At 48.3% G+C, this 15711-nt stretch overlaps 1 protein-coding gene across 1 annotated transcript in view; it reads left to right on the top strand.

Annotated features, from left to right (window-relative positions):
* The window catches only part of CACNA1A (calcium voltage-gated channel subunit alpha1 A), a 276152-nt gene that overhangs the window by 170014 nt on the left and 90427 nt on the right, over positions 1 to 15711 (top strand). The window contains exon 7 of the mRNA XM_081805421.1: positions 3448 to 3641. Within this exon, the coding sequence (XP_081661547.1) occupies positions 3448 to 3641 (194 nt within the window). The remainder of the gene's footprint in view (positions 1 to 3447; positions 3642 to 15711) is intronic.

The raw sequence follows: 15711 nt of genomic DNA, 5'->3' as shown, positions 1-15711 counted from the left end.
TGTCCGCCAATATCCACACGTTCGGGGGACCCGGCACCTTCCGGATACATTTTCCGTTAAATCTCCTGCTCCCCAAATTCCTTTGCTCTCTGGAGCCCAAGAACCAGATGGAACAGGATGAGGACAGAAGCCTGTATGTCAGTATTGGGACCACCGGCCATCTTGGTGCAGATGCAAGGCTGGCAGCACTAATCATGGGACAAGGGAACCATGAATTCAGGGGATGGACCTAGAGTGGATGGTGAAGCTGAAGGGGATCGCCTGTGAGAAATGAAAGGGGTTTTAGGCCTGTCTCACTGGGAAGAAGATTCCGGCCGGGAGTGGCTTCCTATCCATCTCCTGATGACCCGCACATGGTGGAGCCCTGGCCCCAGACCACCCCAGAGGGAAGGAAAACTCAGTAGGGAACATTTATTCAAGATGTCCTTTTTCTTCCTCCTTTTCTCTTGCTCCTCCTGACTCCTTCTCTCCTGGGCTTGTGAAGTTTGCTCAATATGGGATGTCCTAATTATTTCTTTCCCCGATGAAGAAGGTGTTAATTGAGGCAGAGCTATTTCTGCGACTGGCCTCGTCACCCGGGCGGAAATGCAGGAGGGAGAGATACAGGACAGGGCCCCTCAGAAAAGTCAGCCAAGAGCAGAGAAACCAGGACTCCTGGCGCCTAGGTTTTGGGGTTTTATTGAGGGTTTTTTTTTTTTTTTTTCTTTCTAGCTAAGCAGACACACAGCTGGCTTGGGTCTGAGTGGGGTTGTGAGGGGGCAGATGTGGGGGGAGCAGCTGGGGGGTTAGAAAGCCTCATTTTAGGAGGATGACTGAAAAGCTCGCGATTAAAAATATAAGGCGTGTGAGTAAGAGACAGATATATACAGACACCCAGGCAGCAGGTTAATTTTAAAATATATTTATAACCAAATTCCTCAGACTCTCTGGACGGTTGCTTTTCTAGAAGCAGCCCTCAGAGTGTTTCGTGATGGGGGGGCGGAGGGTTGAGGGGGGATTGAAATCAAGAGAACCACTGGGCCAAACTGCTAAGGAGAGACAGGTTTTCAGCTGCATTCCTTTATCCTCGGGAACCCAGTTCCCGCGTGCCCAGAACCGTGCCAAACACTCAGAGAAATGCAAAGGTAAAGTGGAAGGCGTTCTGCTTTCCAAGAGCCTCCAAAATCTTTTGAGGAGATAAGACTCCTCGTCTGCAACCAGTTCGTAGCAATGAAGGCTGACGTGTGCTTTTATCTCCCCACCAAATATGGACGAACACTGGGGAGCTCTTGTAGCCCTGAGGAAAAGGAGGGACCAGTGTTCACTGGCTGACGTGGGGGGGCTGCAGGGGGGTGGGAACTGAACCAGACTTGGTCGCAGGGTGGAGACGGAGAAGGTTCTGGACAGAGGTGACCTTCCCAACAAACAGGGGTTCTTGTTCCTTATAGAAGTCCATGCATTTTCTTCCCCCCTGCTCTGAGCCTTATGTTTAAAAGACTTTGCCTTCCAATCTGTATTTGTTAAATAATAGCCCCCTGTACCAAATCCAGCGTGAATGAGGAAGGCATTTCCAGCCGCTTAAACTAGTGGCCGATGTGGTCATTGTTTCTTTATATCAGAACTTTGAGCAGTAGGTGTCACTTCTGAGAGTGGTGGGTGTCACTTTGCATGACCTACAGTTTCTATTTAACTGAAGCTTCAAAGGCCAATAAGATTCACGCCTTCTGTGCTGGTTTATTTCTCTCTGCTGCATGCTGAGTGGGGGTTGGGAATTTGTGCCCATAGCACATACATTGAGAGATATTTTTGTTTTGTGGAGAGCTTGAGTTTGCACACTTGGCTGTTTGTTTTCTTGGCGGACAGTGTTGCTCTCTGAAAACCTTCAGAAGTGTGACTCGCTGAATAGGGTCCTCTCGTATCCACTGCTCTGGTCCAGTGGGGACACCCCTGGGTCATTCTGTGCTCCCCTGATTCCATGTGCTCCCGGGGTCTCCCCATCAACACCTTGGAATTCAGACTCCACCTTTGGCACCCAGCCCAACTTCACCAGGAAGCTGTCTTTGGTTGCCAACGGGGCATCTGTTGGTGTGTGTCTCTTTCCTTGTGGCATTTTTACAATCTGTCTCTTGCTGTTTGGGGAGAAACTTAGCTCCTGTGCCTAAGGGTAAGTACTGTGTGTACTGGCCTCCCTCGCCCCCAGAACAGCTCCCTGAGCCCAGTACATAAGAAAGAAAGAAAAAGAAAGAAAGAAAGAAAGAAGAAAAGGAAGGAAGGAGAGAGAGAGAAAGAAAGAAGAAAAGGAAGGAAGGAGAGAGAGAGAAAGAAAGAAAGAAGAAGAAGAAAGAAAAACAAAAAAAAGGGAGGGAGGGAGGGAGGGAGGGAAAAGGGGAGAGAAGAGGAGAGGAGAAAAGAAAAAATAGAAAAGAAAAATCAGGCTACAGAAAAACAGCATCACATGATTCACAAATTTGTCCTAATGGAAGTCTGGAGAACACTGCACCCAACCATCTCACAATGTGCATGACATATTCACCCAAATCCTCTATATTACGGTACATAAACCCTCTATATTAGGGTACATAAGACCCTCAACAGATCTTAAAGGACCGAATTACACAAAACATATCCTCTGATCACAGTGTAATCAAACTGGAAATTGGTAACAAAAGGATAACTCTGAAAATGTTTAGAAATTAAGAGGCATGCTTCTTATTTGTGGATGAAATGATAGGGTATCTGAGATTTGCTTTAAAAATATTCTAGTGCAGGGCAAAGTGTGGGGAGGGGATACAGATGAAACAAGATTAGCCCTGAGTTGATAAGTGTTGCAATTGGTGATAGGTACATGGGAATTCGTTATACTAGTCTATGTTTTTAAGATTTTATTTATTTTAGAGAGAGAGCGCAGGGGTAGAAGCAGAGGGAGAGAGGCAAGTATACTCCACCCTGAGCACAGAGCCTGACACAGGGCTTGATCCCACAACCCTGAAATCATGACCTGAGCTGAAATCAAGGGTCGGACACTCAACCGACTGAGCCACCCAGGCGCCCCTATACTACTCCATTTTTTGTAAATATCTGGCAAGTTTTTTTTTTAATGCATCTTGGTTATCCATGGGTCAAAGAAGAAATAATAATGGAAATTGCCAAATATTGTACTTGAGCAATAATGATAATAATGAATGACAAATTTTGTGAGATACAGCTAAAGCTGCATGCAAATGGCAATTTATAGCCTTAAAAGAAAGTTTAGGAAATGCACAGGAAAAGTAATAAGCTTGGAGAAGAAATTAATAAAACAGAAAACAGTGAATAGATCAGCAAAGCCAAACTTAAAAAAAAAAAAGACTGATAAATTCATTCCAATAGTCATCTTTTCCCAACAGTATTGAATCTTTACAGCCCCTATTTCTCAGAGTTGGTTTTCCTAGCCCCTTGCCCTGACTTTTCTCCCCTTCCCTTTCATAGATGACATTCAGGGTGAGTCTCCGGCTCCGTGTGGGACAGAGGAACCCGCCCGCACCTGCCCCAATGGGACCAAATGTCAGCCCTACTGGGAAGGGCCCAACAATGGGATCACTCAGTTCGACAACATCCTATTTGCAGTGTTGACAGTTTTCCAGTGCATCACCATGGAAGGGTGGACTGACCTCCTCTACAACGTAAGTGATGCAAGTTCGGGGAGAGGTGGTTCTCCCGGACCAGCCAATTCCTGAGGCTGCACTGGAGGGACTCTGAGCCGGTGAGGTGGGGGCGGGGGGCGGGAGGCGTCAGAACTTCAGGTAGAGGAGGCCATGGGGCATGGAAATCTAGAGGGCACACAGATGCTGCATAAATTTTCACTGTGCAAGTGTTTAAATATAATTTTAAATTTTTTAATATGTAAAGGTTGTGTGATTCAAAAGCCCACATGGATAAAAGAGTAATATCCTGGGATCTATACAAAGGGGCTCTGTGCTGGGACCCTCGCTGGCCCTCTGCCAGCCATACTCCCTCCCTGGAGGGTGAGGAGTCCGTGGGCCTCAGGGGACATGTCTACCAGAAGCTGGCACCACCTACCCCACTTTCTAGACTGCCCTCTTGGATTATCCGGGATTCTGGAATTTTCTGCCCAAGCCCAGATTCTGTGGACTTGCATGAGATTCTTCTGTGCATCTGTTCTCCAACTGTGCCAGGTGTCCTAGGAGCATCTGTTGGCACAAATGTGGCCGGAGCTTAGATATGCAAGCAGGAGTGCCCATGCATGTGTGCATGAAGCCCCCTGCCCCCGGGCCAGACAGAGCCATGAGTAGGGGAGAAGGAAGGCCATGCGTGGTCTGGGGGCAGGGCTGGCTTTGCTCACGTCATGATCCAGTGCAGACGTCTAGGTTCTAAATTCCACCCTGACCTTCCCAGTGCTTATGAAGGTATGTTTACAAAGGGGAAGTGTACAGCATATTTTCTTTAGTAGCTTTTAAATATTTACACAGAGTATGTGAGCCTCCATCAGCACTCTTGTCTGAGATCTTGAAAACGTTAGAGACAGGCCCACCTGCCCCACTTGCATCTTGTTTCCTATCCCCCCACCACGTGCAACCCCTTCAGCTCCTTGGTGTATACTTTCATTGTTTATGCAAATATAAGTGTAATCAAATCTATATCCTCCTCCCTTTCTTACCCCAAAGTGTAACATTCTATACATGCTGTTCTATTCTGTGATTTTTTTGGGTCACATAACAATATATCCTGGAGATCTTTCCATAGCAGGACATGGAGCATGACTTCGTTCTTTTGTACAGCTGCCTAGCACTCCGTTGTTTGGCGGGCCATGGTGCATTTAATCAGTTCCCCAGAGACAAATGCTTGGAGGTTCCCCACCCTCTGACATTGAACTCAGAGCTTCCATGAGCCTGCTGCATTTATGTCTTTTCATCCTTGTGCAGATATGGCTGGGGTTGGTGGTGTCCATTCCGAGAAGTGGGATCGCTGGGTCAACAACTAAAGCGTATTTATAATTTTGATAGATACTCAGATGTACAGGTCTTAGAGCTGTGTCTGCCCTAAAACAGCACACCTTCTTCACCCACCTGTGCTGTGAGAGGCCCCCCAAGTCAGTCACCTGTCAGCAGCTGGAAGTGGGTGGAGTCAGGGATTCAGAATCAAACACAGGATGCCACAAGTGTAGCAACCTCATGGAGCATCCCCTGGGGCTGCTCCACACATATACCTCTGTCGACTCACGGAGGTATCCTCTCTGCCTGCTTAAATGCTGAAATTGCCAGTTAAGGTTCTTCCCATATGAGCCAGGGCTTGGCCTGCTGGGGAAGCAATACCAGGCTTCTTCCTGCATGTGGGGTTGCTGAACTCTCCTCCTGGTGGCAGTTTAGGTTTCTTGAGGAAGGTTCCCCCTTGGGGGTGGAGGGAGATTTGCAGGAACCTATCCTTTTGATCAGTGGCTCATTTTAAGGTGGGGTTGAGAGTGCAGCCTGGAAGTGGATTGCAAAAGTGCCATGGACAGTTGAGCATGTCACACACTGCACAAGCCACCACATCTCAGGAGTGTAATTCGTATTGTAGACTACATAGATGTCCACCATTATTACAGTTTTTTGACAACTATAAAGAATATAGGAAGGTATTCTAATTTGTATGAAGACCTTGTCTGAGCATAGCATCTCTAGAAACAGACCACAGATCTGAGAGATGTTCAGACTCTCTCTTGGGCCTCACTTGCAAACAGCTTGGACAAAAGGTTATGCCTAATTGGCAAAAGCTTGCTGGGGGATTTTTATGGGTTCTAGATTTTTGCTTTGCAGGGTGGTGTGAGAGAAGGCTACAGAGGGAAATGAGCCCTCCTGGGAGTGAAACAGAGCTGGGGGCCAGGATGGTAAGGAACTTGGGCAGAGAATGGGACTGAGGAACAGAAGCTAAGAAAATTGTGAACGTGGGAAAGGGTTGTGTCATGGGGTCGGATGTCCAGAGAAAGTGTCCAGAGGTTCAGAGGAAGACACTGGGGATGTGCTTAGTGGTGGGAGAGGAAGAATGAGCAGGACCACAAATTTCCAGAAGATTCTCTAGTCATAAGCACCATTGTTGGAAGAGATATTTGTCCTGGAAGCTTAGAGTTGAGCTGTCTTGGGGAAAACAAGCTCAGGGGAAGTGGTGAGAGCAGAGTCAGGCACCAGACTGCCTGGGTCCCCATCCTGACTCTACCACTTCCTTGCTGTGCAACCTTGGCTAGTCACTTGACCTCTCTGTGCCTCATTTCCACTTGTGCAGTATGAGCAGAAGCACAATCCTACCTCACAGGGCAGGAGGACTGAGTGAGGTGGGTACATGTAAAGTGTTTAGAACAGTGCCTGGTCCTCAGCGAGCTCTGTGTAGGCCGAATTCTCCACCCTGGTAGGCACGCCTCTCAGAAACATATATGAATTTTATATCATAAAAACCCCAACCACCCCTGAGGAAGTAGAGTGCGCTGTGGGGTCCCACTTTATTCCCCACCCTCACCCTCACCCTACTGGTAGCTGCTACTAACTCTGAGTCACCTTCTAGAACTTTACATGTACTTACATCCCACCGTCATCCTGTGGGTAGAAACCCCAGCAGTGTTGTGGGCCTGATGTGAGCCTAGAGCAGTAATAAAATACCACAAAGTGGTGGCTAAAACAACAGACATTCATTGTCTTGCAGTCTGGGTGCCAGGAGTGCCCTGTCAAGGCTCTGGCAGGGCCAGGCTGCCTCTGAAGGCCCTAGGGGAGGATCCTTCTTGGCCTCTTGCAGCTTCTGGTGGCTGCCAACAATCCTTGGCATTCCCTGGCTTACACATTCTCTGTCCTCCACTTGAATATCCCATCTTCGCATGGTTGCCTTCTTATAAAGACACCAGTCATGTTGGATTAGGGCACCCCCTACCCCAGCACCATCTGGTCTTAACTAATGACCTCTGCAATGCCCTGATTTCCAAATAAGGTCACATTCTGAGGTCCTGGGGGTTAAAACTTCAACATACCTTTTGCGGGGGTGGGGAATACGATTCAATCCATAACACCTCCCAAATAAACTACTGGACCTGAACCCTTGTCTGGGGCTTCTCAAATTAAGACACACACTTAATACAACCATTAGAGCGTCTCATTGCCAAAGGCAGGGGCTAAGGTGACTACCTTTGAGTTTCTGCTGCTGAGGACAGAGCTGTTGCTTTTCCAGGCATCTGGGCCCTGCTCTTGTGTTCTGCCCTCTGCCGCCTCAATCCATCCGGCCACAGGCAGCCACAGGGTCTGGAATCTTTGTCCTCTGCATTTATGCTAGAGCTGAGGCCTCACTAGCCTCTGGCAGGTGAGACCCATGGGGAGAGAGTCCAGATGCACCAGCTCCAAGTGTCTTAGAATCCATGGGCTCAGATGCCAGATGGAGGCCACCTGCCTGGGTGGACAATGCTTTACGATCCCAACATCTCGTTTCTTTTCTCAGTATCATTAAAATCCATTCATGTATTCAGTAACTGTTGAGCACCTACTGTGTGCTGGGAAGGGGGCAGGTGAACGGCGGTGGCGGGGTGGGGGAGGGGACCCACCATGAAGAAGAGATGGACAGAAACAATAAACATGATAAATAATAAACTGCTCGTACAGCAGGACATAGACAGTAAGCAAATGCATAACAGGGGACATGGTGACATGCCCTGTGAGGACAAAAGAGCACAAGAGGAAGGTGGGGCTAGTCTAGGTCAGGCAATCAGGGAGGGCTCCTCCGAGGAAGTGGCATTTCCAGAGAGAAGGAGAGCTCCAGGCAGATGTTTGTGGGAGAGCATTGTTGGCAGAGGGAATGACAGCAGCTCACCTACACGGCATGTTCAGCCTCCTCCCAGGTTTTCCCAGTTTTGAGTTGTTCCTTTTCTTTTCTGCTTGGCTTCCTGGTTAAATAAAGTGCCTTCTGGAAAAAGCCTAACCTCAACTAATCAGCAGTGCTGTCAAAGGTTCATATCAGGATGTGCATCTCAGCATTATTTGTAAAAACAGAGCAAAATTGGAAGCAACTGGTTCAGCACCGTATGGTCCTTTCATATGAGGGAATATTACGTCGTCCTTAAAAAGCCTCTGTTGGGAGGATATTTACGGATGCTTACTGAATATTTACGGAAATACCGAATAATGATGAGTGGGGGGAATTGATTTTTTTTTTTTTTAAAGAATCAAGGTGAGGTAAACCTTATGTCTTGGCTCCGGCCACCATTACAAAATAGCATCCACCGGGCGGCTTCAACAACAGAAACTCATTTCTCACAATTCTGGAGGCTGGGCCCAGGGTGCCAGCACAGTGAGGACTCTCCACCTGGCTTGCGGACAGCCGCCCTCTTGCTGCCTCCTCACACGGTGGGGAGAGAGACAGCTAGCTCTCTGGTGTCTCTTCTTATAAGGACACTAACCTCATCGTGGGGACCCCACCTGTGTGACCCCATCTAACCCTGACCACCTCCCAGAGGCCCCGCCTCCTAATACCATCACACTGGGGGTTAGGGTTTCCACATGTGAACACAGGGGCCGGGATGCACTTCAGCCTGTTGCACCTTCTGATCTCAAGTGTGTACATTTGAAAATGTACATTAGGAAAAGAAAGACTGGAAGACACTGTACCAAGATGGCCTCTAGGTAGTGGGGTTCAGGAATCCTTATCTTCCCAATACTTCTCTGTATTATCAAATTTTCTACCGTGAGCACAATTACAATCAGGAAAAAAATATATTTAGACTTGTCTTGTTATAGATTTAAGAGAAAAAAAAAAGAGATTTTTGGTCATTATGACAAATGGGGAAGGAGTGGGGGGACAAACATTTCCGGGTGTGTCCATGGTGTGCTGGCTGCTTTTATCTATGTCACCTGTCCAGAGAGAGTCCACACCAAAGGCTTGATCGACATAGCCATAATCAATGGTCATTCTTATTTGTTTTATTATCACATAAACAAAGTAAGTGAAGAAAAAACATATCTTCTTTATGGAAGAATTCCATTTAATATATGCAGACACTCTCCCTCCAGAAGCAGAGCTGAATCCCCCCATTGGAGGGTGGGCTGGACTTAGTGACTCACTTCTGAAGAGTAGACTAGGGAAAGGGGAGATGAAGTCATTTTACAGTGGGGAAACCTAGCAGACACCACCTTAAGCAAGCGACCAAAGTCGGACTCCCCCTCCCCGGGTGAATGTGTAATCATGTGACCCTTGACGGATGTGATGAGCAGGGGACCTCACCTCTGGTTTCCTTCCCCAAGACTCACAATCCCTGTGTAATCATGAGCAAAACATCAGACAAACCCAAACCCGGCGTTCTGCCAGGTAGCTGGCCAGTCCTGTCCCAGACTGTGAAGGTCATGATATATACAAGGGAGGACTGAGAAATTATCACAGACCAAAGGAGCCAAAGGACATATGACAACTGGATGCAATGCGGGGTCCTGGAACAGAAAGGGAACATCAATCGGAAACCTGATGAAATTCAAATAAAGTCAGGAGTTTGGTTTATAAATAACCCGAGGGGTAGAGATTACTATCCCCCATTTTACAGATAAGAGTCAGAGGTTGAGAGCGTGGCCTGAGGTTGGCAGCCGGGGAGTGGCGGGACCAGGTGCCCTGAAGTGAACCCGGGGAAAGAGATAGGGGGGAAGGGAGGAAGGGAGGGAGGGAGAGCAGTTTGATTTTTTTTTTTAAGATTTTATGTATTGATTTGCAAGACAGAGCATGAGCAGGGGGAGAGGCAGAGGGAGAGGGAGAAGCAGGCTCCCCACTGAGCATGGAGTCCAATGCAGGGCTCGATCCCAGGACCCCGGAATCATGACCTGAGCTGGGCAGCCACTTAACTGACTGAGCCACCCAGGAGCCCCAAGAGAGCAGTTTAACTTTTAAAGGAGCAATTTCTTAAAACTCTCTTTAAAGTCTGGGGCAGAAAAGGTAGACTGGGGAGCAGAAGAGCCTACATTAGACACTTCAGGGATTCTTTCTGGTTTTTGTGTCATTGAGATACAAGTTTGAGAGGTACAGGATGATGATTTGACAGACGCATACTGCGCAGTGAGTTTAGTTAATATCTGTGACCTGATAGAGTTGCCCAAACTTGGTTTTTTGCCCCTGGTGGTGGTGGCGGCGTGGGAAAGCTCAGGAGGGCTATGCTGAGCCAAAGCAGCCTGGAAGCAGCATGTGGGTGACGAGACCTGCCCTCTCTTGATGGATACCAGGGAGGGCAGGTGGAGAGGCAGGGGTCCTTAACCAGGACCCGTCATGAACAGCAGGGGAGTCCTGGCAGGACCAAGGCTTCCTGAGTTCATTTTTGGCTGCCATTTGCTGAATTTACCGGATGCCGCCCGTCTTCTTGTACTGTCGATCAATCCATAAAACAACCTTGTGCAAATGCTTGTGCAAGCATTTTTAGACCCATCTTCCAGATGATGAAACCGAGGCCCACAGGGATAAAGCGACCTGCCAAGGCCCTATAGCCAAGCATGGCGAAATCAGGATTCAAACCCAGCACTGGGAACTAATCATCACACCCCCCTCCCCTCTGTTTGACTCTCCCCTTCTCTTCCTTCTCCCCCTCTGTCTTTGTGTCTCTTATGTCATGTCTGTCTCTGTCTCCTTCTCCTCCTGTCTTCTTCTCTTTCTCCCTCTCCCTCCCCGCTCTCTGCTTTTCTGTCTGTCTCTCTCACTCTGTTTCTCTCCATCAGTTAATGTCAATTAGGAAAGCAGCGAGACTGTGCTTGGTTGATGATTATAAATGTCTGCCCCTTGACAAATGGTCACTCGTGCTTGAAACTGATCTTTGACCTAAACCCTTTTTTATTCATAGATGCTCCTTTTGGCCAAAATCAAAGCATCAAAACTGGGGGGACTTTGGATCACACATTCATTCAACAAACATTCATTGAATGCCTCCTATGTGCACGCACTCTTCCAGGCACCCAGGATATGCAGTGAATGGAAGAGACAAAAATCCCTGTTTGGGGAGAGTTGACATTTTAGTGGAGGAAGCAGGTGATCAACAACATAATTAAGAGATTATATATGTATGTGTAAAGGGCAGAGAGTATCGTAAATATTTTAGGCTTGGCAGGCCATACTGTCTCTCGCACAACTACTCAATCTGCTATCCTAACACAGGAACAGCCACAGAAAAAATACATAAGGGAATGGGCATGGCTGTGTACCAATAAAACCATAATTTACGAACACAAGTGGCTAGGCCATGGGCTGAACTTTGAGGACTCTTGTGTAAGAGGGGAAAGAGAGCTTAAGGAGAAAAATTAAACAGGAGAGGGGCTGTGGATTTTCAAAGTGAGGGGTTACAGTTCTTCTAATAAGCCCTGAAGGAGGTGAGGGGGCTGCCATGCAAGTATGCTAGGGAAGAGAGATCCAGGCAGACAGGATAGCCAGTGCAAAGGCCCTGGGGCAGGAATGCTCCTGGCACTTGTGAGGAGCAGCAACGTGACTCATGTAGCTGGTGGGGAGTGAGTGAAGGCAAATGAGGGAGCTGGTGAGGCCAGAGGAGGTGACAGGACCGGACAGGCAGAGAGGCTATGTAATTTATCATCCAAACCGGGACAATTTTGAGAGCAAATAGGGAAAGGAAGACTCAAAAAATAATTAACAGGCATTGCATGATCTACAGTGGGTATAAACTGGGACATACGACCTCCCTCACGGCCACTGTGGGACGTTGGCTCTTTCACGGTCAAACCCACACCATTTTTATCCAGTATGCTGGGGAATTGGGTGTTCTCCTGAGCTGAGTATTTTTTTTTTAAGATCCTTTATACTTTTTCTGAATGAACCATGCTCAAAAAATTAGAGGAAAATAAACCATAAAACAGAAGGCACTTAAGAATTTTACTGGGACTCAGCCATTAATTTGTTTGATGAGTATTTATTGAACGCTTGCTAAGCGCCAGGTGCTGCGCTAGGCACCAGCAGTGCTGGGATGAATCAGTCTCTCCTTAAAGGCTCTCACGGGCCGACCATTATACATATAAAATACTATGAAAGTGCAGCAAAGAGGTGAAGTAGAAAAAAAATTGCTCTGTTGCAAGCCAGAAGGACAGTTCTAGCCCCAGCTGTGCCATCCACACCCCGTGCGAGCTGGCGAGTCACGTTGCCTTCCTCAGCCTGGTTCCCCCATCCACTGGGTATGGAAACTGTGGGAATCGAGGGGTATTTTGTTGGCTCAAAAATGCACTACTAAAATGACAGTGATTGTCTTGCCTGCCTCTTTGTTCCCAGGGAAATAGCCTGATCACTTGGACCTGAGATAAATACAGTCTCCTGTCCATGGTATTATTTTTTTTAAAAAGATTTATTTATTTATTGAGGGGGGAGGGGCAGAGAGAGAGAGAGAGAGAGAGAATCTCAAGCAGACTCCCCACTGATCATGGAGCCTGATGAGGGGCCCCATCTCCCGACCCTGAGATCATGACCTGAGCCAAAAATCCAGAGTCAGGTGCTTAACCGACTGAGCCACCCAGGCACCCCTGTCCTTGGCATTATTTAAACAACCCACCCCAGAGACCTCAAGATTATGTGCATTCATCATGCCAACAATGCTTAGGAAGCACCTACTGTGTGCCAGGTGCTGTTCTGGGTGCTGGGGAGGTGACGCTTTAGGGACAAAGACAGTCTACAAACAAGCAAATGTATAAATTGACAAGGTGATTCAGAGAACAAAGCATGCCAGGAAGAGAATGGATGTCTGGCAATGCTGGAGGGAGGGGCTAGTCCTTTGCGTCAGGAGGGCTGGGAAGGCTTCTCTGAGCCAGGCACAGTGGAGCTGAAGGCTGAGTGATGAGGAACAATCAACCACACCAAGATCGAGGGGACACTGGGCTCCAGGCCGAGGCTCAGAGAACAGAAACAACTAGCACATTGTAATCTTGAACTTTACCCTTTGGTGTACCAATTTCTCCATCGGACATACTGGAGACATTCTTTTTCCCCACTTGCCTCATGAGATCCATAGAAGGATCAATGAGAAAGTGGCATTTGAGAAAGACCTGAAGGGGATGAGGGAGCAAACCAAAGAGATATCGTGGTGTATCAGCCAGGAAAACTATGTGATGCTGCAGTAACAAACATCCCCTGTGATATTAACAACAAATCTCTTTTCTTGCTCACACTACGTTCCAGTGTAGGTTGGCAGTGGGGGAGAAGGGGCTGTGCTCACCATCGTCACTTGGGAACCAGCTAATAAAGCAGCTAGGACATTGCCACTTGCTGTCCCAAATAGAAAGAAAGCCCCGAGGGCCCCACACTGACAGTTCAGTGCTCCAAATGGCACGGCTGTCTCCACTCACTCCTTATTGGTCAGCACTCATCATGTGGCCCTCAGCCAACCACAAGGGGACTGGGACGGGCCATCCCACCATATCATCAGAAATGTTTAGGGCGCCTGGGTGGCTCAGTCGTTGAGCGTCTGCCTTCGGCTCAGGTCGTGATCCCAGGGTCCTGGGATCGAGCCCCGCGTCGGGCTCCCTGCTCGGCGGGAAGCCTGCTTCTCCCTCTCCCACTCCCCCTGCTTGAGTTCCCTCTCTCGCTGTGTCTCTCTCTGTCAAATAAATAAATAAAATCTTTAAAAAAAAAAAAAAAGAAATGTTTAGTGACAGCACTAATAAGAAATAGTGTTCCAAGCACTGGAACTCTTCGAGCCTTTGGAAAAAAGACAGGACTCTTAAGAACCCGTCCTTTTCAGTATTACTGATTATGACAGGTGAACAAGTTTCCATCCTCCTTCATTTCCCCAAACCCAGACTCATGCACACACCCGCCCTTTACCTGAACTGCCAAAGGAGGTCAGGCCCAGAAGGGGAGGTTTGGGCCCCCCACATTCTCTGCTATCAGATAGAATAGCTGTGGCAGGTCTAGCCTTTCTTCTTGGGAAACATAGTTCCCATTTTGCTCCCAAGCAGACCCCAGGGAAAGCCCACCTCCTAATCAAAAACTGCACCCACCCCTCTGCCAACTTCTTCTCCATGAGTTGTTGGCTCTAGGGCATGGAATTGAATAATTTGGGCCACGTTGGAAGGAGAACAAGTTCTCCTTCAGGCCCAGGGAGAAAAGCAGACAAGGGAGTGGGGGAGGGAGGACAACTTGGGAACTGAGGACGCAGGCTATGTGGGGAACTTGGACCCACCTCTCATTCAGTCCTTCCACAAACATTTATTGAGCGCTGCTTGCATGCCTGGCATTGTGCTAGGGAATATAGCAGTGAACAAACAAACAAAAGGCAGAACATTCTTGCCCCTTGCGGAACTGACATTCCAGGTGGGGAGATGGACAGTGAGCAGGAGAAATAGGTAAAGTGTAGAGAGGGTGAAGTGCTAAGGGAAAAGATGGAGCAGGAAATGGGATTAGAAATGAAAGGCCATCAAAGAAGACCTCCTGGAGAAGGTGGCATTTGAGCAAAGACCTGAAGGAGCGTGAGGGAGGAGCCATGTAGGAATCGGGAGGAAGAGCCTTCCAGGCAGGGGGAGGAGCAAGTGCAAAGGTCCTGAGGTGGGACTATGCCTAGTGCATCTGAGGAGCTGAAAAGAGCATGTGGCTGGAGCAGAGTTATCCAGGGGCAGAGTGACAGGGGCATTGGGGGGGGGGGGTTGGGGTACCTCTGCCATTTAGTAGCTCAGGGACCATATTCGTTTTCTGCGGCTGCCATCACAGGGAGGTTAGAAGTTGGAGACGAAGATATCACCAGGACCGTGCTCCCTCTGAGACTCAGTAGAATCCTTCCTCACCTCTTTCTGGCTTCTGCCGGTGGCCGTCGACCCTGGGCTTCCTTGACTTCTCTCCACACTCTGCCTCCGTAGCCACGTGGCTGTCCTCTCCCCTGCGTGTCCCAGTCTCCACCTGGTGTTTTCCTCTTCCTTAAAAGGACACCAGTCATATTGGATGGGAGCCCCCCATCATGACCTCACCTTAACTTAATGGTAGCTGCAGAGACCTATTTCAATTAAAGTAACATTCCCAGGTCCCGGGGTTATTACTTCCAACACATCTTTTGGGGAGACACAATGCAACCCAGAACGGACCTTGGGCATGGAACTTTCTCTCTCCTTATCCTCCCAGGAAGATGGGAAGGATTGTGAACCACCTTTTGGGGTCCGTGAGAGGATTAACTGAGCTCAGGTAGGCTGAGTGCCTGGCATTGGGTATGTCTGTTATTAGGCTGGGCAGCATGTCATGGGCCAGAGGGTCCTAAGCCTGTTGGGGAGCTGGGTTGTGGGCAGAGTCTGAGATGGACGGGCTGCCTCAGTTCTGAGGGGCCTCTGCTGTTTCTCCCTGTTCCATCCCGCCTCTCTCCCCCCACCTGCTCTGTCCCCATCCCAGACCTGTTTCCTGAGATGGCCCAGACTTTTTCTTGTGTTGGCTGGTGCGGGCTTTCTCTCCCTGGACTATATTTAGCCTAAGAAATAGGCATGAGAAGCCTCAGCTGCTGCAGCACTGGAAAGGAAAAGCACAAAGCCAGTCCTGCCTTCTGTCCAGCCCTGTCTGCTGACTCCATTCTTTCTTCTAGAACCTTCTAGAAGCAAAGCATCAGAACTTTGGGTGTTTGTTGGAAGAAGGACATGAGTTAGGAGCCCTGACATATTAATTGTCCCCAGAACTTGTCCATGTGTCCATGATGAAAGTTGACTTTGTTTGTCGGTTTGCTTTGTTTTCCGTTTTTTTACTGTGGTAAAATACGCATGACATAAACTTTACCGTCTTAACCATTTTTTTTTT

This window comes from Leptonychotes weddellii, chromosome 1 (assembly GCF_054177405.1).
Source record: "Leptonychotes weddellii isolate Sample4059 chromosome 1, ASM5417740v2, whole genome shotgun sequence".
NCBI lineage: Eukaryota > Metazoa > Chordata > Mammalia > Carnivora > Phocidae > Leptonychotes > Leptonychotes weddellii.
This window is presented reverse-complemented; position numbering and strand designations above follow the sequence as displayed.